This window comes from Fulmarus glacialis, unplaced genomic scaffold, assembly GCF_000690835.1.
Source record: "Fulmarus glacialis isolate BGI_N327 unplaced genomic scaffold, ASM69083v1 scaffold2795, whole genome shotgun sequence".
In the NCBI taxonomy this organism is placed as follows: domain Eukaryota; kingdom Metazoa; phylum Chordata; class Aves; order Procellariiformes; family Procellariidae; genus Fulmarus; species Fulmarus glacialis.
Genome location: NW_009212148.1, coordinates 28108 through 50720, shown reverse-complemented (window position 1 = coordinate 50720; position 22613 = coordinate 28108). Strand labels below are relative to the sequence as shown.

The 22613-nt window shown below is 40.7% G+C and overlaps 2 protein-coding genes across 2 annotated transcripts in view; one reads left to right on the top strand and one right to left on the bottom strand.

Moving 5' to 3' along the window:
• The first annotated feature begins 434 nt into the window (after positions 1-434).
• Positions 435-1235, top strand: LOC104076767. Its single transcript, XM_009577755.1, has one exon. It carries the CDS (start codon positions 435-437, stop codon positions 1233-1235), a length of 801 nt encoding a protein of 266 aa, XP_009576050.1.
• A 2349-nt stretch (positions 1236-3584) lies between these two features.
• Positions 3585-22613, bottom strand: part of OSBPL1A (oxysterol binding protein-like 1A) — a 28400-nt gene continuing 9371 nt past the window's right edge. The window contains exons 3-13 of the mRNA XM_009577754.1: positions 19365-19440; positions 17699-17833; positions 17265-17362; positions 16359-16541; positions 15754-15861; positions 15573-15662; positions 15209-15335; positions 11769-11885; positions 10848-10971; positions 7800-7890; positions 3585-4095 (exon numbers count right to left, since the gene is read on the bottom strand). Coding sequence (XP_009576049.1) covers positions 3993-4095; positions 7800-7890; positions 10848-10971; positions 11769-11885; positions 15209-15335; positions 15573-15662; positions 15754-15861; positions 16359-16541; positions 17265-17362; positions 17699-17833; positions 19365-19440 — 1252 coding nt within the window. The 3' untranslated portion in view covers positions 3585-3992. The remainder of the gene's footprint in view (positions 4096-7799; positions 7891-10847; positions 10972-11768; positions 11886-15208; positions 15336-15572; positions 15663-15753; positions 15862-16358; positions 16542-17264; positions 17363-17698; positions 17834-19364; positions 19441-22613) is intronic.

Sequence of the window (22613 nt, the reverse complement as noted above, 5' to 3'; positions counted from 1 at the left end):
CCCCTGCCTCGAGTCCCCCTGGTACTGCAAAGTCTATCCAAGCCCTGTCCCAGGCCGCAGAAGTTATACAGCTGTGATGTCTCAGCAAAGCACTTTGTAGAGGAGAGCTGAGCTTAGACAGATTTGTAAATTAACATTAGCCCTTTTAAGAAAAAAAAGAAACTTTTAGGCGAGTTTGACAAACTTTATTTTCAGAAATGCCAGACAAATTCTTACCCAGAAGAGCCTCTGCTCTGACCATAAACAGTTTTACTTTTTCTAGGCTGCAGGTGTTTGTCAGCCACATGCCAAACAATGTTTGCTAGCCCAGCTCTGTTCTCTAACATGCTTGCTTTCACTAAGTGTAGGTATGTTTGTTTTAGACATAACGATTTACAGTATGACTGGAATTCACCGCTTTTGATACCAGCACTCCTATTTTTATCTTTGTAGCCATGGCATCAAGTGAAGCAGGACAGCCACCACTACATTCTAGTGTGTGGACCCTCTATCGCCTAAGTGACTCAAGACAAGGTCAAAAATCACCACCATCCCTTTCTCCTGCTGGGGCTGGTGTTCCTTATTCCCAGGCAACCCTCAGTCTTTCCAGGGGGGAAGATCAACAAGTATCTGCTCCAATTTATGTGATACAAGAAGAAAGCAAGAGGAGAGATGCTCCACCTTTCATTTTAGTGGGCTCTAACATTCAGAACATACATGCTGGGAAACCTATTCCTCAGCTGTCACAAATATCTGCTCCAGTTTATGTGGTACAAGAAGAAAGAAAGAGGAGAGATGCTCCACCTTTCATTTTAGTGGGCTCTAACATTCAGAACATACAGGACTGGAAACCTATTCCTCAGCTGTCACAAGTATCTGCTCCAATTTACATGATGCAAGAAAAATGCAAGAAGAGAGATGCTCCACCTTTCATTTTAGTGGGCTCTAACATTCAGAACATACGGGACTGGAAACCTATTCCTAGCCATGCTGCCTTTGCACAGCAAGGTACAGGTGCTAGGAGGAGATTCACTACAGCCCCTGTCCCAGTTGCCAGGCCAGCTGATGAGAAAACAGATACAGCAAGCCCCAATTCTAATTCTGCAGAGGAAACTGCAGCTAAGCCATGCACGCCCCATGTTTTCTCAGTTGCCATTCCTCTGGATGATGTGATATCTGCAAAGAACAGCTCACCAGCTGATGGTAAGCACACAGGTATAAATGCTCTTGCAGAAAGCTATGGTACTGCAGGATAGATTACCATTACACTGGGCCCATGCCCAGAGCAGGGTCATGAAGAAGTAAGCTTGCTTCTTGCATGGGTCTTGCTATAGGGTGATGCTAGTGTTTGGATTTTACTACTAAAAGCTTAATTTCACCCTTTTCAAAATAAAATAAGGTTTAAGACCAGTAGTTAAACTACTTGTCATACATAACAGACCCCAATGCCGCCTTCTGCTTGTTACACTTCGCAATTATTAGTACTAGTCTTGCTCTGGTTTTAGTCTAAAGTAAACTAAGCTTTTAATCTTGCATTCATACACATCTTGAACCCTTAAGGTTCAGGCCAGGCATAATGTAATATAGACAGTGTGGTAAAATACCCTCAACTTAAGAGTGCATTTAGGTAGCAATTACCATAGTTCTTGCTGCATACTTTCTACTGAGTTCATGTTGTTTTTTAAACAGGTTGAGAAGAGAGACCATTTGAACTTCTGGAAGAGTTCCGGAGGAATGGAGTTGACATCACAATAAATCAAATAATGCAAATGCTGCAAAAACCCCAGCAATTGGAACTCCATTCCTGTGCATTTTGTACTTTCCTAGCACAGCACAACACCCTGAATGTTAACTTTGTGTGAATTACGACCACTGAGACACATCTGCTGCAGCTGCTCCAGTTGCAGAGTGGCCCAGCTTCTTCACTGTGCTAACATGGTCTATGTATAAGCCCCAACAATAATGACAGATTACATACAGAGCCAAAGTTAGTTCAGTGTAACCAGGTGGAGTCTATACTGCTGGGGTTATATTCTAGAAAGGAACTGTACACAAATGTCAGGAGCAAGAGGACAGTTATACTTTCAACTAGAGGAAGGACTTATTCTTACACATGGTCAATTCATTCGAACTACAGGTTTATCAAGGAGGACAGCTGAGGTTATGCTTTGAGGAAGAGTACCTTTATTTTGCTTTAGAGGTTTTACAACTACAGCTAGGGTCACTTAAATATGCCAGACTCTTGAAGTATGAATAGGTCTAAAAAAACCCCCTCTGTTGTTATGAAACAGAAGTAAGGAAAAAAGTTGATGTTGTATAGTGGTTTCCCTCTCTTGAACCTGGGTGGGCAGGCAGGAACCAAATGCTTTGTTTTTCCTAGCACTAAGTGTTCAGTGCTGTGTGTCCTGCTAAAGTACTGACCCAACAGCTTGACTGTTTCTACGTATCTCAGAATCCCACTTGAAGTTGCACAGGAATTGTCAGACTTCAAGGAATGCGGGCCAGAGTAGAGGCTTGAGTGCAGAGACGACACTTCCAAGAGACAGTGCAGGTATTCAATTTCTGCATCTCCTGTGAGATGTCACCGTGAGGACTGGGCCCTCACATGAAAGACTGCCAAAGAAAAGGCTTTCCCTTACCTACGCAAATATGTCTCAGCATCACTACACGGGTAATTCTAGTAGTGCACAGAATAAAACCAGAAAGCATCTCATTGCCTTACTGACAGTTTCAGTAGTCCACCCTCAAGACTAGAGCTGCAGCCTCACTGCATATTCAAGGAGAAAGCTCTCAGTTCCCCAGCCATCCCCACCCTGCCATACGCAGACTGTTCCTGCTTAGGGGAAAAGTGGTCCCTGAAGCACATTATACAACTTAATTGCAGCAGCTTTTGGACTAGGCTTGCTCAGAAAGGGTCAGCACTGTCAAACACCAGTCACTTTAGACTAGATGCAAGAAGTTTTGAAGCCTTTATTTAGTAGCAATTAAATTACTCAATTAACACTAACCTCCAGACAGCAGTTAAAATATTGTACAAAGAGCAGCTTGCCCTCTAGAAGCTCTGTACACAGTTCAATATAAACTTACACTCTAAGATTGAATGCACCCCACTGAAAAGGGGTAAAGCAGCTGTGCACAGGAGGCCTCACTGAGGTGCTCTACTACCTTTGAAATGCACAAGACTTCCTCCCAGGGAGTTTGCACAGTACAGACACAGGTCCTCTCCCCGCTGCCACGTTCCACTGGGTCTGGACTGATTAGGTTCTTACCTTTTTGCAGTGGTGCTGGGCACCAGAACTTTTAGTGCATGAAACAGATTTTTTTAAAACCTGTTACTAGTGTGCAGTTCAAATAAAATCCATAGATATTTAAATGGCTCTTAATTCCTTAAACCATAAGGTTGGTAGCAAAACAGGAGAGCAAAATTCAAAACACACAGCACAAGACATTGAATAAATACCTCTGAGTAATGTTACCAGCTTAAACAACTGCATTAATGCTCCAGAGACAGGAACAATTCTGGAATCTCTGACCAGAGCTCAGGATTTAAGGGAGTTACTTTAGTAAAAGAAAAGTCACTTTATGAAAAATTACATCTTTACAAAAGTGACACACCCTTCTTCATTTAAGAACAGAATATTGCAACTACTGTGTGTGCTTTTAAACATTCCCATGTCACAATAAATAAAACCAGTTTTACTTGTGCCAATGTTATCTACGAAAGAAAGTATTCACAGAACAGCCGAAGGTGTTCTATTCCTCATACACCACAACCTAATATAGGTGTATTCAGCAAACAGGGCAGCTCGAAACCATGGTGACCCACCATCAGCCAGAAAAATTAGTCCCCTACCTATGGGACTGCAGGTCACGTACCACCAGATTTACTGTGGAGTTGCTTAATATTCTGTTTGATAACATGTCAGTTTTTTCAGGAGATAAGTAAAACAAGGGAAAAAACACTAAAACAGATTAAGACTTATTTGTATCAGTCACAGGCTCCTTACTGCATTTTAATAAATATCAGGCAAGTTAAAGTAGTTTCTGTCCCAGTAGTTGCCAGAATAAAGCCAGTCCTGCGTACCAGTATAGGGATTGGGGCCTTGGTGGAACCATCTGCAAGGAAACATACAGCATGTTAGCAAAGCTATTAACACACACTTTTGTGGAAGTTCAGAACTGCTTTGCTGCATCTTCAGCAGTTTACTGTTCAAAGTAATTATTGTGATTGCAGGAGCCCTCTTGGTTTTAAATTTGTAAGTGAATTGGAAGTCATCTTCAGTGGCTAGATCTCCCCATTTGCTACACTGCTTAAATGTCTCCTATGTGAAATTACTGGCACCAGTATTTTGTCACTTGAAGCAGTCAAGACTACCACATAAAAAAGGACAGGTACAGTTTTACTTCAAAGCAGTTGTGAACAATCATTTTGGCATGCATAAGCAGTAACAGTTTTTGCAAGACATGTAAACACCACAAGCACTGCAGTCCTGAAAACAGAAAAACATTATTTCCCTGGGATTTAGATTTCCCCTTGTTTTTTAAAGCCTTGTTTTGCAATGCATTTAACTCAGAACAAGTGTGCCAGCTACCCTCAGTGTAAATGAAGTATCACCTACAGGCTGCAGGAAAAGTCCTGGCCAATTACAACTTAACCGTGTTGCATTACACTGTTAGCACTGAATGGCCAGAAAGCTGATTCCTCCTGCATACAAGTTATTTGCAAGCTTTTGCTAAGCTGGTTGTTGCTAGGAACACTGAAGTTTAGCGCCTTCCTTCTTTCCTTCCCTCTCCCCTCCTACCTAATCTGGAGCCACTATATATACACATGCACAGATTACATGTGCATTTGTGTATAACCTTTTGGTGCGGGGGGCTATCTATAAAATAAGGTGCACTTACAAGGCCATACTACTGGCAAGTATCCCCCAGTGGTGAGTACAACCCTGTAAAATCACCATGGCACAGAAATTTGTCCTTCTTCCTTTCCCACACCCGTTTCTGGCAATCCTGCAGCCCGTTACTGAACACTGCTTTCTGTTTGGCCGCAGTTACTCAGTCTTCTGCCTTGAAAGCACACTGCACAGTACCACACCTCTAGCATTTTAACTTCTTGTTGTATTTTGCAAAGCCGTGTTTATGGCACAAGTCAGCTTGCTAGAAGCTCTTCCTGTGGTTAATATGCTCCACAGCTTCCTCTCACCTCCTCACTGGCCACAAAAGCCAGTTCTTCCTTTATATGCCTCACTGCAGCGAACACACTCACTTAAGTAAATCATGCGTGTGCAAGGCAGCCCATTTTAACTCGGCTCCTCCCTTCTAGGGTACCATAACGTTTCAGAACAGAAATTAAAACACATTCAGACCAAATATGACTTGATCTCTTTAAAAAGCGAAAGCATAAAGACCAGTATTGCACTGTCATGTTACAAAGCAGGGCAGCTAACAGGCAAGTCTTGCTTGGCTCAAAAGAAGAAATGCCTTGTACCGTCTTCACGGTGGTAAACTGAACAGTTGAACACTTCATTGGTTCTCCTGCTGTCCTGGTTAAGTGAACCGGAGTCAACAGAAGATAGAAGTCATTCAACCCTTGTACTGCACCTGATTCACTACTGCATCACCTCCACACAAGATGCGTCAGCTATTCCAAAGTAACTGGTGCATGTGTGTTCACCAGTTCACCTCCTAGTTCACAGGTAATAGCAGCTCATTCCAGAGCCTCTCTTTCTGCTTGAGAGGCAGGGCTATAAGCACAGTCACCTCATCTCTCACATTAAGGAATTCTACCACCCAATACTTCACTAGTGTGTCTCCAACACTTGTACAGGTCAGGACAATGTGCCCCTCCTCCAGTGACCACCTACTTCAATAGGAAGGAGAAAGGTGATGGGAAGAACTAAGTTTGAGAGACACAGGATACCCAAAGCAATCAGATAATCTAGCCAGGTTAAGTGATGGGCGAAGGAGGGGACTGATTTTCGTCAAAAGCAACAGATCACTGCTGTGTTTCAGAACTGAACTAGTCTTTTACTCAAGACTTAAGACTACTGGTCAGTCTTTAAAACATTAAGTGTTCAACATGAATCACTTCTTCAGAAACACCAAGACCCCACTTCTAAAGTGGATTCAAAAAAATTTTAAAAAATCACTAGGCACTTTAGAGAATTGTCTTACGAGGGAGGAACTCTACTAGACAAAGTAAGAAGCCTGCTTCTCTGTGGCAAGGAAACTGCAGTAGTTTACATCAGAGTTTATATTACACTGCAGGTTAAGACCACCTGGGAACAGGAAGGAGAGTTTCCCTTCACAGTATGCATTTTTTTCCCCAAAGCACAAATCTTCCTCCATGCTTTATGTTCATTCTTTGGAGGCAGTCACACTTGGCATTCCTACTAAAGAGATCAGACACCAGGAATTTTCTGCCAAAGCTTTAGAAACATCCTGGAAAAGAGAGAGTTCTTAAAGGATATCCCAAGCAAGCACTGAGCACGTCTACAGTACCTGCACAACAGCAACTGAAGAACTTTGTGAACAGTGTCTGCACTAATTATACACCCCGAAAACCATTGCTCTGAGTTGCCCCCTAGGAATTCCCCAACTTCCAATACCAACCTCAGGTGCTTTGAGCTATACCTTAAGCTACTTCAGGCACCTGGAAGAACAGCGTATAACTATCCTTTGCTTTGAAAACACTTGTGAGAGCTAGAACCACACTGAATTCAGGAAAGAGGGAGGTGCAAGGCTGTCCAGCACTTAACATGTTTACTTGGAAGCATTACAAAGATGTTATTTTCTACCAGTCTCAGGGCAAACAAATCCAATCACTTCAGGAGAGCAGGCACAGGAAAAAGACAAAGGCAGACATGTCCAAACCTGGGACTCTGGGATGATGGGTGACTTCATTTGAAAAAAAGAAAGAAGTGATTTACAGTTACAAGCAGACATTTTAAAGATATTTAATCCACAGTATCTGGGTGTATTAATAGCTAGTTAATAGGGAAAAGATGAAGCTTGCTTACTTTTGGAGAGTTTAGCCCTACTATTTTTTTTTCTGTGAAGAGACTCCTGATTTATTACTATACTTTTAAATAGACCTTGTCTGGTCAAACCAGATTAATTTGGTCATGTTTTCACAGCTTCTACTTAGCTTGTGTGTAAGAGCTCCCAACTGAAACCTCTCATCTTATAGTAAAAAAAAAAAAAAAAAGAACACACAAACATCCTGGCAGATCCCTTGTAAGCTAATTTTTCCCTTAGCTCTTCTAACTTTTGTAGTTAGTAACCCTCTCAGTAAGGAGACAATGACTTGGATATCTAGGTGATGAAGTCATTTCACCAACTGTGACAATAACTGTATGCAGTGGGAATACAGTACTGCCAGCACACAGCAACTGAGCTGAGAAGTCATGGACATCAAGTTTACCGGAGGAAGCGTTTCCTCCTCTCTTTGGCCAAGCACGCAAATTTGAGGCAATTATAAATTAACCAGCAACAACAGTCCTTACAAGCATCTATGAGTGGCAACATCTTTTTCCTGTCAGAACCAAGAGGTGCTCAGAAGAGACAACAAAGTTTGTATTTGACTATGGTTGTGCAAGGAGTGAGAAGGAAGGAACTGAGACCAAGTGGGACGCTTCTCTCTGGAAGCACTACAGCCTGCAGGGACCAAGTCTGCAAGTACAACAGTGGCACTACCAAACCTGATGATGTCAGCTCTTCATGCTGACACAACACTGCACACCACCAGCGTGGAATGGCAGTTAACCTGAATGTTCAAAACCTTTATATAACTACACATACACAGAGGCAAGCACACTAACCTCGTCTTCCAGTCTTCCTCTGACTTTGAACGATTTTTGCGGGCAGTCCTTTGTTTTTCTTCTAGCCTCTTCTTTTCTTCACTAGCTAGATCTTGAAAGAATAAAAATACACAAGTAAAAATACAGAAGGTGTTAAAGTGTAATATAAGACAGGGACGTTACTCCACCTGACCCAGCAAATAAATAAGGGAAGTAGTAAAAGTTGTCCATTTAAAAATCCTTCTACATAATCCAGAAAAGCTTCTGGTTTAGTCTAGGAGCAAAGCCAGGCCAGCTGTGGCACAAGATCAGCCAATGGAATTCCAGTCTTTAAGAGTGCTAAATACATGTTTATCCATGGCCTGAGGACACTGAAAATGTGTTTACGTGACAGCAAATGTGAACTAGGGGAGGTGACATACCTAGAATTTATTTCAGTAGGGAAACTGATTAAGATCTGCTGGATTTATTTCAGAAGCCTGGCCACCTGCTTCTTGTTAAGATTTGGGGTAAGTTGTTACTAGGGCCTAGTTCCTGATCAACAGCGGTTTGGAATATTCATTTCCAAACCACAAAGAATTGTCTCCCTGCAGCATCCTTTCATTTTTTTCTTAACGCACTAAGGTAGCACTGGTCATGGTCCTAAAAAAGCAGAACAGTTGCTTCTATTTGGCAGAAAGGATGGTCGGAAGGTCTGAGGAGTAAGTCAGATGAAGAAGCAGATTAGGTGAATGGTGATCTCTTTCATACCTGAATCCTCAAAAAGCATTTCATAAACATCTTAGAAAGAAGTAGTTGAGAGAATCATTTTTGGAAGAGTATCAACCATTCCCAGTTACCCTGTGTCCTGGTTTCGGCTGGGAGAGAGTTAAATTTCGTCCTAGCGCTGTGTTTTGGATTTAGTATGAGAAGAATGTTGATAACACACTGATGTTTTCAGTTGTTGCTAAGTACCCTGCTAGTCAAGGACTCTTCAGAGGCTGGGAGGGAGCACAGCCAGGACAGCTGGCCCAGCTGGCCAATGGGGTATTCCATACCATATGACGTCATGCTCAATATATAAGTCAGAGGTGTGGTCCAGGAAGTAGCGATCGCTACTTGGTTATTGGTCAGTGCGGGTGGTGAGCAATTGCATTGTGCACCACTCATTTTTCATAATCTATCATTATCATTATTTTCCCTTCCTTTTCTGTTCTATTAAACTGTCTTTATCTCAACCCATGAGTTTTTCTCACTCTTACCCTTCCATTTCTCTCCCTGTCCCACTGGGGGCGGGGGGAGTGAGTGAGCGGCTGTGCGGTGTTTGGCTGCCTGCCGGATTAAATCACGACACCCTGCCAGCTACTAACACACTGCGTATTACCAGTCCATCTGCTAGACAAACTTTATGCTGTTAGTACAGTTAAGGAATATGGTCCGTTGCTAACAGCATTGTTATTTGCCCTTCAAGTTTAGGCAGACAAGTTACTGGGGATGCTCTGAACCAAGTATGTCCATCCTGCTGGCCACAAAAGAATCGTACGGGCAGGACAGACTGATTGTGGGAATTGACTGATCTGCCTTTTTTAAAAGCCTCAAAACAGCGGTTATCAGCTTCTGAGAAAAAAACCCGCACAAGTACAACTGCACTGTATTATGCCCATGTCACTGTTTTTCATACCTAGATCTCAGACTATTTATCAGAGGTAGTCACAGTCATTGCCTTATTACATAGGTGAAACTGAAACAGAGGTTTCATGACTTACTCCAATCACTTAGCAATCCAGAGAAAGCAAGAGACCCCATGCTTTTAGTCTACAAAGCTGGCCATCCTGCTTTAATATGCAAAATGCCAAAGAAAAAGGAGCAAAAGACGGCCAGGGGCAGGCTGTTCCACACCATATCGAAGTATTTAACACCAAGTCACATGTCAGAAGACTAAAAGACACTTTTCACTCTATGGCATCTACAGTAATGATCTCTGTGAGGTTTCTAAAAAGCACACTATTTCTACTCACTGAAAGTCTCATAATGTATTTCTAATTCACTATTCTAGGACAACAGAAGTGTTCAACTCCCAGTGAAGAATAAATTTGAATCAAGTGTATTTTTTGGCATTGCAGTTTCACTTCAATAGTTTAGATTGCATTTTTTCAGAATTGGTACATCAAAATACTCCTTTTATATCAGACTGATGGGAAAACTGAAAAGTTCACAAATACTTCCTTTCGATGCTCAGAGATTGTCTCCTTAGATTAGTTTCCAATTACAGGGATTGACTATGGAGCACAGCAGAGGGCCTAAAGCTAAATAAAAAGCATAGCATTGTGAAGTTTAAGATTCTTGCTTATATGGAAGAACATAAGCAAGTAGGTGGTGTGGTAGGTTCCTGGCCAGCAACCCACAAGCCACTTGTTCACTCCCATCCACCCCAGTGGGTTAAGGGAGAGAATCAAAGAGCAAAAGCAAAAAAACCTCATGGGTTGAGGTAAAGACAGTTTAGTAAGTGAAGGGAAAGAAAAAAAAGGAGGAAAAAGTGATGCAAAGGCAATCACTTACAACCTTCCACCTGCAGACCTGTATCCAGCCAGTCTCCAAGCAACAGCTACTTCCCCTCAACACACACAATTTATTGCTGAGCATGATGTTATATCATATGGAATATCTCTTTGGTCAGTTTGGGTCAGCTGTCCTGGCTGTGTCCCCTCCCAGCCTCTTGCCAACCCCAGAAACAGAGAAGGCCTTAACACTCTGCAGATGTTGTCCAGCAATAGCTAAAACACTGATGTGTTATCAGCACTGCTTTGGGTCACCAATCTAAAACACAGCACCATATATGGGCTGCTATGAAGAAAATTAACTCCATCCCAACCAGCCCCAGTACAGGTGGGTGACTTATCTTTCACTAGAAGCATACCACAACCTGCAGAAGGCTGTATTAAAGAGTTCCTGTCTTGCAGCATGGAGGAATGTATCTTTATGGGTAGCTACTTACAGTTCATCTAACAATTTGAACGTGGAATTTACTTTTTTCCCAGTCCCTCAGTTTTAACAAAAAATAAAAACACCTTTGCCAATAACTGAAGTTACCTATTTCTCCATTTTCCATGGCTCTGATATCTGGTCGTAGCCGGCAGTCAGTTTTGGGAATGACACTCTCCATTTCTTTGTCCAACTCATTCAAAGCCATAGCAAAGCTAGTAAAATTATACATCTGAAATTCAGAAACAAAGATAAAAGGTGACTTTACGATGTCTCTAGCTGCTAGTCTTAAAACACAAGAAAGCTGCTGTCTGAAAACAAACATCCAAGTGCTTTTTTATCATTCAATCACTCAAGACAGGAAAACTCAAAGATACCAGCAAAACTGCACTGTCAGGCAGAGTGTAGGTGATCCTTGTAGGTGCTTCTGTTTAAACAGGCCAGCATCCAATTACTCAGTGCGCTATTTCTCTCTTACCTTCTTTTTCCAGTCCTACTGGTATTTTCCCTATCTCTGTAGAGATAGTTCCCCTTCATTAACCCACTGAGGGCACCTTTTCTTGTTCCAATTCTTTGTCTTTCCAGTTGCACACATACCCTTGTCTTCCACCCACTGGCTCTCCAGCTCCACAGCCCTTCACACACCAGCTCATGCTACGCAGGCTTTGCAAGCGTCTCTCAGGAAGCATCTGCCCTCTCATAAAGCCCTTCAGAAGAGATTTCTCACAAGGTAGGTGCCTCAGTGAGGAGGAGCAGGGTGGAGAGAAGAGGTGGGGAAAGCCCACATACTTCTAGCTACATGAAGCATCCCATTTTCCAAAGAAATTCTGCTAACTTTAGAGTCATGCCTGTGGCAGTTATCCCTCCAACCCCACATTATAGAGTTACAATCGTAGCGGGAAAGTTTGTTGCAATAAACAGGCAAATCCAGACTTGTTAATGAAAAAGACAACAAATGGATTTGCTTTGTATTGAACATACAGAATAACAGGATAGCACACACTTTCAATAAGCAGAAGCATAGCTGACCTGTGCTGAATTTGGAGGTCTTGGAGTTATCTTCCATAGCAAAATACTTCCAGGAATAACATACACACTTTCAGAATCTGGCAACGGCATCTCATCTGGTTCCTCAGTATTGGCCACCTAAAGGCAGCACACCAAGAAAAGAGGAGGAGTTCTCTGGAGTCATAAACCATTTACACCCATTCATTCCAACACTGGAACTTACATAAAATTATTTCCTTCACCAAAAGTAAATAATTTCAAAGAAACTTTTTTAGATGCTTGTCGAGAAGGATAACAGCATTAACATAGCATACATAGAATCATAGAATCGTTTAGGTTGGAATAGATGTTTACATACTCCCAGTTCCCTCCCAATGGAAGTCTACCAACAGTTTCTTGCATCAACATCTTCGTAGATATAATCTGGATGTTCAAGCATTAAGAAATGTCAATTTTTCCACCACAGAGATGTCCCATTTCCTCAAACACAAGCATTGCCATGCCTGATATTTAACTCCATTACTGCTTCATTAAAGCTGAAGAATAGAAGTCACATTCCTCATCCTTCCACATCAAAGAAATGCCAGCACATAATGCAACTGCTGTCTTCAGCTTGTGCACGACGCTACTGCTCTTTGCTCAGAGGAACCTTCCTTTCCATTGACCACTACACTACTGAAATGGCAAACTGCAAACGTTAAATGAATATCCTTGATTAGCTACTTCTTCTGGGAAGGGTATCCTATGAAGGGTGACATATACGGCCTGAGGCAGCTGCAGCCACAGTACTGTGAAATGGTTTTCCCAGAAAGCGAAAAACTCCACCCAGGGTTACTAGCACAGTAGAGAATAACTCATGGTCACAGTGTAGATGTGACCTGAACTAGTTCTAAACCATCACCCTTTTTACCCACAGCTTTAAAGCAGCTGGGGTCCAATGCTGCTGACGTTAATTCCACCACACAAGCGTATGTTACAATACGGAACTAAAGCCAGCTAGACAATTAATACAGCTCTCCCAAGAAAACTTGGTGTCACTACCACAGCTGAAAACAGCAGCACATTTCAGAGACCACTGGAGAGTAAAGATGAACTTAACGGCAACTAATGCTTTAAATACTTTGGCTACATGCCAATAGCTTTAATCCTGCTGCTAATAAGCTTTGCTCTCTGATGGTTGCGTCAGATAATACAGATTGATGTTTTAGTGCAAAAAAATCCAGTACCCAAACTGGATTCAGTTGTCCTCTGAGATGATTCATGTGTTATGCCTCCAAGAAAATTAGGAAGTATTAAGGATTCTGTTTCACTGTGGAGCACTTCGGTACCGTGCTTTTAATAATGAACAGGTTGCAAAGTAACCAGAACAACATGCAGACCAGGTTCAGTCCCTCAGCTATTAGGAAGATAAACAGGGCTTTTAGTTGACTACATCTGAACAGTGCTGGCAGCCTGCCAGTCTGTCCTTTAAAGGACACTGATCAATCTTTCAGAAATCAGGAATTTGAAGCAGAACAGATCAGAAAGATATCCTTATATCAAAACAAAGACACTTCAATACCAGACTATCAAACTCCAAATCAACTTTTATAGAAAGGCTACAATACACACTGCAATTTGTGCCTTGTTGGATACATAATCTTAAAAATGTCGTAAGAATTACAAAGCACTAGGTAAAAAGGGGATTTTCATGTGTTCTTGCCACAATGATCCATATGTTATGTTCAGTGCTACTCAACCTCTCAGTATATTGCTAGGATGGTAGTAATGGAGTTTGCCAAAGCAAGACCTTTGGTGTCTGTAAAAGAGGCAAGTGTGAGGGCAGTTGCTGTTGCCTTACATTATGCCTTTCCATACATTTGCACTGAAAATTCTGCACGAAATGCTTCATCTTGATGAAAAAAGGCTCTAGCTCATTCAGAGCAGAATCATCCTAGTCTAACCCCAGGTCTACTATAACTCTTCTGATGTTGGTAAAATATCACCTTTGCATACATGAAGGCTTGTCTAGCTCCCTGCAAAATTATTTTTCCTTAAGTTTTATCCCTATAAAAATCAAAGGGATTTGGGGGAAAATCCGGGACAATTTGCAAAAGGACTTGCATCCAAGCAAGTTCCCTAAAGGGAGACAGAAGCGATTCTTCATTAGTAGCAACGCAGCATGAAGGAATAGCTGGAAAACAACGAAATAAATCTGAAAATTCTAATTAGGAGAAGTTTGAAAGGCCATGTACTTTCATGCCTAAATGAATCCTTCACTATCATGAAGGGACGAACCACATCCAGACATTATACATGAGACTTGGCTCACCTAGGTGCTCAAAAACCATAAACAATATCAACTCCTCAAACACAAGGGGGCAGTGGGAATACATATTCAACAAACACTACCTGATTCATAATGTGCATTACAAAGCTTTCAGTTTTCTACACAGAAACAGCTCTGTTAAATGAGTAGAAAAAGCGTGCTTTTCTAGAGTCAGAGCAACATTGCAGCTTGAGCTTTATGCAACAGGATGCTTCATTTTGAAGTGAAAAGCAAGGATCATCTTAAGCGTTGTTGGAAAATGCAAAGTGGTAGCTGAACAAAGACACAGGGTGTGTTTTTCTTTGCTCCTTCTCCCTAGAGCTCACAGGGTCAGACTCGAAGAGAAGCAGTAATCCCCAGTGCTTTGGCACTCCCCTGATGAAAAGCACTGGAGCAATCTCAGATACAGCAACAATCTGAACCTGCACAGGAACAACTGCTTTCAGAGTTCTCTCTCTCTTTTTTAAGTATAAAAACTACTAACACCCAAACCAACAAAAAATCTGGCTTCAGTCACCAAAGGGGAACAATCCCTGCTTCAAGCTACTATGTGAGTGGTTGTTCTTCATCAAGCTGTATGTTGTCACCATCACCATTCACCTTAAACAAAAACCGTACTGCTGACCAGAAATCTGGAAGAATTAAGAATGAGGTTTTTTTCCAGAAGAAAAAAAATGCAATTGTGGAGGGAACAAAAAGCAGCAACCATTTCTATGGTTGTGAAAATTTAGTAGAACGCAATAAAAAAATTCCTTGTAAAAGCTGGAAAACATGATCTTTGATCAAGACGAGAAACTAGTCTATCCTGCCTCCAGGAGCCCAAATCCTCCTATTAGAATATAAATGTTACCATACATGATCAGAACCATGGTACAACTAATGGATAGGCTATTTCGTCCATGTGACTTGAAAGAAAGAGGCAGGTAATGAACCAGCCAGTATTTAGATCACTCCAAGTTTTGGGAAGTTTGAATACAAATCCTTGAGAGAGAAAGCACTTTATCCCTTAATGCTGGTACTCATCCAATCCATTTTGTATCCTACTAGGAAAGAAAGAATAAGTGAAAAGAAATCTTAATGCTCTTAAATACTACTAAAATATTTAGCTGTCTTATCATGCTTTTGAGATACCACCTCTTCATGTGATTAATACCTGTTTACTGCTTTTCTTCTCTTCTGCATTTTTCTTGTCATTTTTTTTGTAAGCTTCAAATGTAGCTGGGTCCACGCTGTACAAACACTCAGTCCACTTCCCATACAGTGCACAAAGTTTCTTTTTGCTGTCAAAAAAAGACTAAGTTTACAAAGAGATTTATTTCATCATTTCAGACAAAAATATTTGAAAGAAGAACTTTTGAGAGCAACTCTTAAAACTCCGTTATTGGTGTTACACAGTTCATAACCTTGCTGTTGCAGGTTCATACCCTTGACAGATGATGTTAAAAGCATTCAGTTCTACAGCTCCCATCAGAAACAGAGGGCAGCCATTTGCTTCCCATTAGGAATGAAGCTGTTACCTTTTGTCCTGAATGTAGCCTTCAACTTTGTGCAACTCCTTCCCAAAGAGGCCGCAGGGTTTGAAGCTTAGTACACATTTCTCACCAGTTCTGAAGGCAGAACAAGAGGGCATTAATTACTTCCAAATGCTTCTCCTCTTCAAACTTGCAGCAAGTGAAAGCACGCACACTCTTAACTTACTTATGGTTAGTTATTTCCACGTTTCCATACTGCTCAATCCAAAGTTTGCCCACAATAATGTTATGCACACAGCACGTAGGATTTGTCCACGTGTAGGCTTCATTGTGTCTAAGGGAGGGGAATAAAAATTAAAATACTGTATCTTTGTACTGGATGTCACTCCTGCAACAAGTCGTCATCTATAAATTGCACCAAGACTTGAAATGGACATGGCAGTAAGTCAGGAAACCCAAGAAGTTTATTAACCTACTGCTACTGATTTTATCAATTCCTTAAAACAGCCACTTCAGTGCAGTTACTGTTAGCACTGAATGACATGAGGAAAGCCAACAGGACTCAAGCGTGCTAGTCTGACGTCCAGGCGTCTGCAGAACATACAGACAACACAAGCCCCAACTACTGCTACTATTAGTATGCAGTATATTAGGAGAAATGATGGCAGTTCCTTTCATCTTCTCATTCCCTCCTCCCTGCAAAGTGATCTGCCATCAAACATTAGGATGTGGGTATTAGACACGTTCATTCCTAAGCCATGAGACTCTAATGCACACTAATCATCATGGATACGGCCACTGTGCCTATGCAATTACTACTTATCAACTCACTCAAGAAGCTCCAAAGTCATTGTGCCTTTTGGTTCCGCTTCGACACTCTTGCCCCAGAATTTGAGCTTAGGATAAATTGATCCATGAAACACAAAATCATTATTTAAACCTTCAGCATAGAAAGCACTGATTGGTGGATGATGGCTAACTTGCTCTGAGAGAAGTCTAAATCCAAGATCATCTCTGCAAAAGAAAGATAACCAAAAGCATGTATCTACGTATCAAGTGTAGTGAAGTTGCAGTTCTTTTCCCCAGGGTGAAACAGATAGATGGACCCATGCATAGTTGCTGTACTCAGTGCAAGAGTTAGTTAAAACCCTAGGATAAAACAAAAAGACAGACCAACTAATACATAGAACATCTTCATTCTAAATAACTGAGGACATAATGTAAAAAGGTAACAAGAATTACCAAATCTGATCAGCCAATATGTTTACTTTTGATAGTGACCTCTTTCTTAAACTTTTGCATAAACATAGGCCAAAACCTCACCTGAGAGAAAAGTTTGCCCTAAGTGCAGCTGCACACTAATAGACTAATACTGCCTATTTGTATTACGGACACTCATATAATGAATATTACAATACTAACACCTCCCTTATGTATCACGCATCTTTTCATTCAGAAGGTTTCAGAAAAAAAAAAGTCATTTTTGTAAATAAAACTTGCTTTTAAACCTGGCAAATTTCATTGAAATTGAAAAGTTGAAAAGTTAAGTAGTTTCCTTTCACTGGAGGTGCATTGCTGAACACCAACACACATTGCAAGCGCCTCCAGCAGCTGCTGGGAGAATGGGTAGAATCTTACAAGCCGAAGAGCAGCCTGCAAGCCACCTGACAAGTCTAATGAAACATCAGTTACACAGAATACCACTCTTCACTCTTCAGTGCATCTTCTGTTCATTACCTGATCAATTCATATGTCTCTCCAAGCAACGGGTTGAACGGCTTCCCTGTACGTTCCCACTGCGAGGCTACAGCAGACACAGCAAATGCAGCAACACACTATTCAAAAGAGTGAGAGTACACCGTTAATCTCCTGGATTTTAGCCTTTATCAAGTATCAACAATGGTCATGGTATCACAGAATGATTCTTCTGAAACAGCTTAGCAAAGTTCTGTTTGCAAAGCAGGGGAATAAACAGTTTTCATCAAAAGGCTAAAAAAAGCAAGCCTTAGGAAAAGCAAAACATTTTCCTAGATAAGCAAAATTGGTTAATGAATAAGAGAATCTGACATGCAGCAAATTATAGGAGTTCCTCCTATAATGAGACTATCTATGAAGAAAAAAATCCCAACGCATTCATCAAGAGCTAGCACGAATTACCACACCCAAAGTACCTGCATTCGCTCAGTTGTGCTGGAAAGTGAGCTGGCTTTGTGGATGAGGTACGTATGCTCCATATACTCTGTAAGTCGCTGTAGAAAGCTCAGTGGCTCATTGAATATAACCGGCATTGTGATCTTCGACAACTCCTGATGCACAAATGAAATTTGTGTAAAAAACCAAATGATTAGATACACTGACCTGCAGTAACCCAAGTGTAATTGGCTTATTACAAAAATAAATGATGCTCTTAGCACTAATGCAATGTGCTTGACCTGGCTCCACTAATGCTGAAAGGAAAAAACCCTGTACATCCCTTATGGGCTTGATAAGCCTGTGTTGACAGTTAAGGCTACTTTTAAAAGAAAAAGAAAACCAAACATCAAACAAATAAACTCCCTATCAACAAATGCATTAAGAAGGTGAGATAAAACAATGGAATGAAGTATTAAGGACCCTTTTAAAGACTAAGTTATTTATTACTCTTAAAATAGACATAGGCCATCTAATTACTTAAACATATTATCTAGTTTGGAGGCAGGTGGGCAGGCAGGGGGAGGAGGATGAGAAAGGACAGGGAAAAGGCACAGGAGTAAAAACAGGGATTCTGTATTCTGAAGAAAAAAGGAATTTTTGTAACAGGAATAAAAATTTAAAAGAAGTCCTACAGTTTTGATGCTGTTTATTCTCTTTCCCATTTTTAAAAAGCATGCACTCTGAATGCGTAACATAGCAATGTTTTAAACTGCCTGCAAGAGCAAATTAAAAGCATATAGTATGACCACTGGCAATGTGTGCAGTAAACACCACTGTTCTTAACCATAATAGCAGGATCTGGCACTAACAGCTTTAGCAGACACTTCGGTACAATCCACTCCAAGTTCTGCGCCCCTCCCCAAACTGCAACTTCTGTGCAGCAATTTCTGCAAAGCAAAATTAAGACCTTTATGGTTTTTTCCCTGCATACACCTTATGCAAGACGGGCTTTCCCTCTGTTCTTTGTATTTTAAGGTTGTAACGCTTTTCTGCTAAAGCCACTATGAGAAGCTCAGATGCTTCACGACGACTCAGGAGACTTGGAGCTGCTGATAGAGGCATTCCCCAGCATCTCCACATCTCATTGCCTGGTGCTGTTTCTAACTACAGCAAGGGGAGGAGGAGAAAACAACAGCAACTAAACACACACATTCCCTTCTGTAGGCTACTGTTTCAGGCTGACAGAGGTTTATCAATAAGTACTTTCAGCCTATTGCAGGATCTAATGGAGAGAAGAACTCTTCTCAATTCACCCTTAGCTGGAAGCAAATTATGTGCCAACCAGCTAACCTCTGATCTGGCCACTGTCTGGCCAGTAACACCATGGTGGGGAAGACTGAGATACTAAGGGGAAGGAAGAAGAGCAAAATTAAAGTAGCTGTTACTTTGGTTTTGTTTTGTTTTTTCACAGTCAAAGTAAAAAATTTTTGCTACCACAAAATACTTTAAGGGTTAAAATGAAGAGAAAATGTTTTTACTGAAGGAGTATTGCTCTGACTAAGTCTTACCTTCTCGAGTTGTGAAAGCAAATAAAGCATAAGCAGGAAATTAAAAAAAAAAATCCCTCTCCCCAACAAGTTTTCATTTGGGCCTCAAATGAAACAATCACTTCACATCTTTTATCATAGCTTTCTGATTACCTACCATTCCAATGCATTTTCTTAAGATACTCCAGATACTGAAGTCATTTCTGGAAAACATCGGAGACGGCAAGCTTGTTCTGCAGAAAGGAATAGGGAAGAAAGCAGAAGTAAGAAAAGTTTTCCATTGCTAACCATGACTAAGAAACCCAAATATTCTTTTTTGAAAGTAACAGTTTTCCAATTTTTAAATTAAAAACCAAGGGCGAATGACAGTGCTACTTTGAAGCACTTAAACTGTTTTACCTGCACAGAAACCTGAATTTCTCCAAAAACAGAACGAGAACCATTCCCTTCATTTTGCATAAAAGCAGTGGAAGAGAATTTCTACATCAGTTATCAGAACAGTGTTTTCACAGTGGCACCATTAAGATATTTATTTGTGTCTTTGTGAGACAAAAAAATTTGTGAGAAATTCTTGTCTGAACAGATTTGAGGGTTAAACAGTGGGGTTTTTTTTTTTGCTAGTCACCTGTATACTGACAATGAAGGGCCATGACATTTATTGCCTACATTAAAATCAGCCCTCAGGAACAACAGAAAAAGCAGCACTAAAGAACAGAAAACACAGCAGCCTGTTCTACAGGGGACTAACATATTCTGAAGCAAATCTTAAACATAGTTTCAAGACCAACGTTTAGGCTCTGTAATACAACCTGTATTTCTCAGCTTTATGAGAAATCAGGCACAGATTTTGTTCAGTATTCTTACTGTTACTGAGCAGCTCAACTATTAATCCAGTCTACCTACGGAAAGGCATAAATATAAGTCAAAGCCTTTTGTCCACAACACCACTAAAATTCGTGTTTGGATCATGAAGCTATTACCAATGAGAAAAATCCTCAATAGATAAGAATTACCTACAGCTCACTCAACCTGCATGAACAGTTTGAGTTTCAAAGTTTAGTTAACTCTGTCTAAATGATGGTGTTGCCCTACTAACCAAGAAGGTCTTGTCTCCCCTCAAAGTAGCTAAAGCAATATCTTTTTTAGAGAGTGTGAACAGGCTGTAGCTGCTCTTTCACCCCACTTTTCTGATAAACAGAAACATTGCCAAGAGAAAAAATAAATTAAAAAAAAAAAAAAAATCTATTCAGGCTAAGTTGTTAGTTTAAGTAGCCCTACTTGCTGTGTTACCTCCCATACTTATCTGCTACTGAAACACCTTTACCAGGGCTGATGTTTCAGTTTTCAGAAAGAACAAAACCAAAAAATGGTCCTTAAAATACAAGCAACTCCATCCAACCAAAAACCTAGTCATACGCCTGAACTCCTCATGGTATCAAACTACGTTTTGTTAGCAAGTAGTTAACAGCCTAAGACTGACTTGTTTTACTCAGCTCCCATGCAGGAGATGAGTGGGTAGGAGGATTTATTTTAATTGACCAACATGATATCACTCACTCCCTGTTCTGATTTTCCACTGATACAAAAATATTTCGTTAAACAGATCATCTTGAATAATATTAAGTACAAAATAGTTCTGTGGATGCTTTGATACAAATGTCCAGGAGAGGACAGTGTCCACCAAGTATTCAGTCTTATCTTCATTTGTAGTGTTTACTTATTTTTTCTGTGTATTCTTTAATGAAGTCAGTTAGCAGAGTGGGTATTTGTGTTTAAGTAAGACCTTTTGCATGTAAAGCACACTCATGTGCCTCTAGTTTGCTGAAGTATACACAGGGATTGCTTTCCTTACATATTAAAACTTACATTTTCATTAAAGTTAACCTGTCCCTCTGTTCAATTTGTTTAATTACTTGAAAGCTGCCATTCAGTTTCAGCCATTCATTACATATATCAGCCAAACCTGGTATGGGAGTCAGTTCTTTTCTCCACGTAACACACACATACTGAAGAAACAAAGCAGTTTTACGCCACCAAGAAAGATCCCAGGGACAAGTAAGAACATGTGGAAAAATGACAGGCAGCCAAGACGTGAGGCCTACTAACCTTGACACGCTCCCTGTGATTAAGGGAAAGGTTTGTGAATGCAAAAATTTCCTTCCAAATGTCAATTTTAGAAACAACTCAGGAAGTTAATTTTAGCTTTAAGTGACAAAAACATCTGCTGGAATTTCTGTGCAGTAGAACAGATAAGATGCATTTAAGATCATTCACTGAAACAAAAACACTTGTTCGAAGCATCATCTATAGTAGATCAGCTACTACAGGAATCTTGTGGGGAAGAAGATATATGGTGCGAAAAATGCATGTCTAGCTTGCTCTTCATGTAACCCTGGTCAAATAACCTCCTGGCTCCCAAAAAGCCAAACACAAACACGTTTGCATTCTGAAAGGCCCTCAATGGGTGGGACCAAAGGGAAAGCTGACTACAAAAACTCAGCAATAAGAGGGAAACAGCAGTGACAAATGGATGTTAAATGTTGGCAGGTATTACGGAACATTTTTGTGCAACGGTTGCGGCGGGGGGAGGGTGGGGGTTGGTTGGTTCGTTTTTTTTTGTTTGTTTTTGTTTTTAAAGTTTGGCTCAGATTAAAAATTTCCCTCTTAAAAAGAAGTGATTTAAATGCTTCCAGATTTAATGTATTATTCTCCTATCTCTCAAATCCTCTCTCAAAAAGTTTTCAAAAATTAAGTCCACTCTCAAATCAATCTAAACTACAAGAAGTCACATTGCCCACATTCTTTCAAACACTCTATGAACAATCAGTAGGATGCAAACTACATTTAAAAAATCCCAACAAGACAGCAGATTATAAGTGGCACTGGCTTCACCTAGCTATATATGTACATCTCAACACTTTTAATTCCTTGGAACCAACAGATTTATTCCTACACCTCCCATCACACACCCCCCATCAAAAACTGACCTCCACCTCCCTGTGCAAAACCCCCACCACTCAAATAAGAGAAGCAGATTAGAACCCAGGTTTTCTAGATGAAGGTAGGAAATAGTCTTATTTATACTGACTGCTAAACAGTGTTAGGTACTCTCAACCCAAATGCAGCTGCAGATCCTCTATTCATCTGAGGAACTACAGGAAGATATCAAGATTTTATGCAAAAGAAATTAATCTAGTCTATTCTTTAAGTGACTTGTTTCCATGTGGTTAACACAAACGGAAGTTAAACAAAAAAGTTTTAGCAAACCCAAGGGTGTAAGGATGGAATTAAGTGCTGTCAAAATGTTCTGACCCCCTCACTTTGCACAGCATCAAGAAGTTAAGGTTTCTGCTCCAAAAAGTACACAGGTGGCATCACAGGTGATGCATATTTGACCACAAGACTC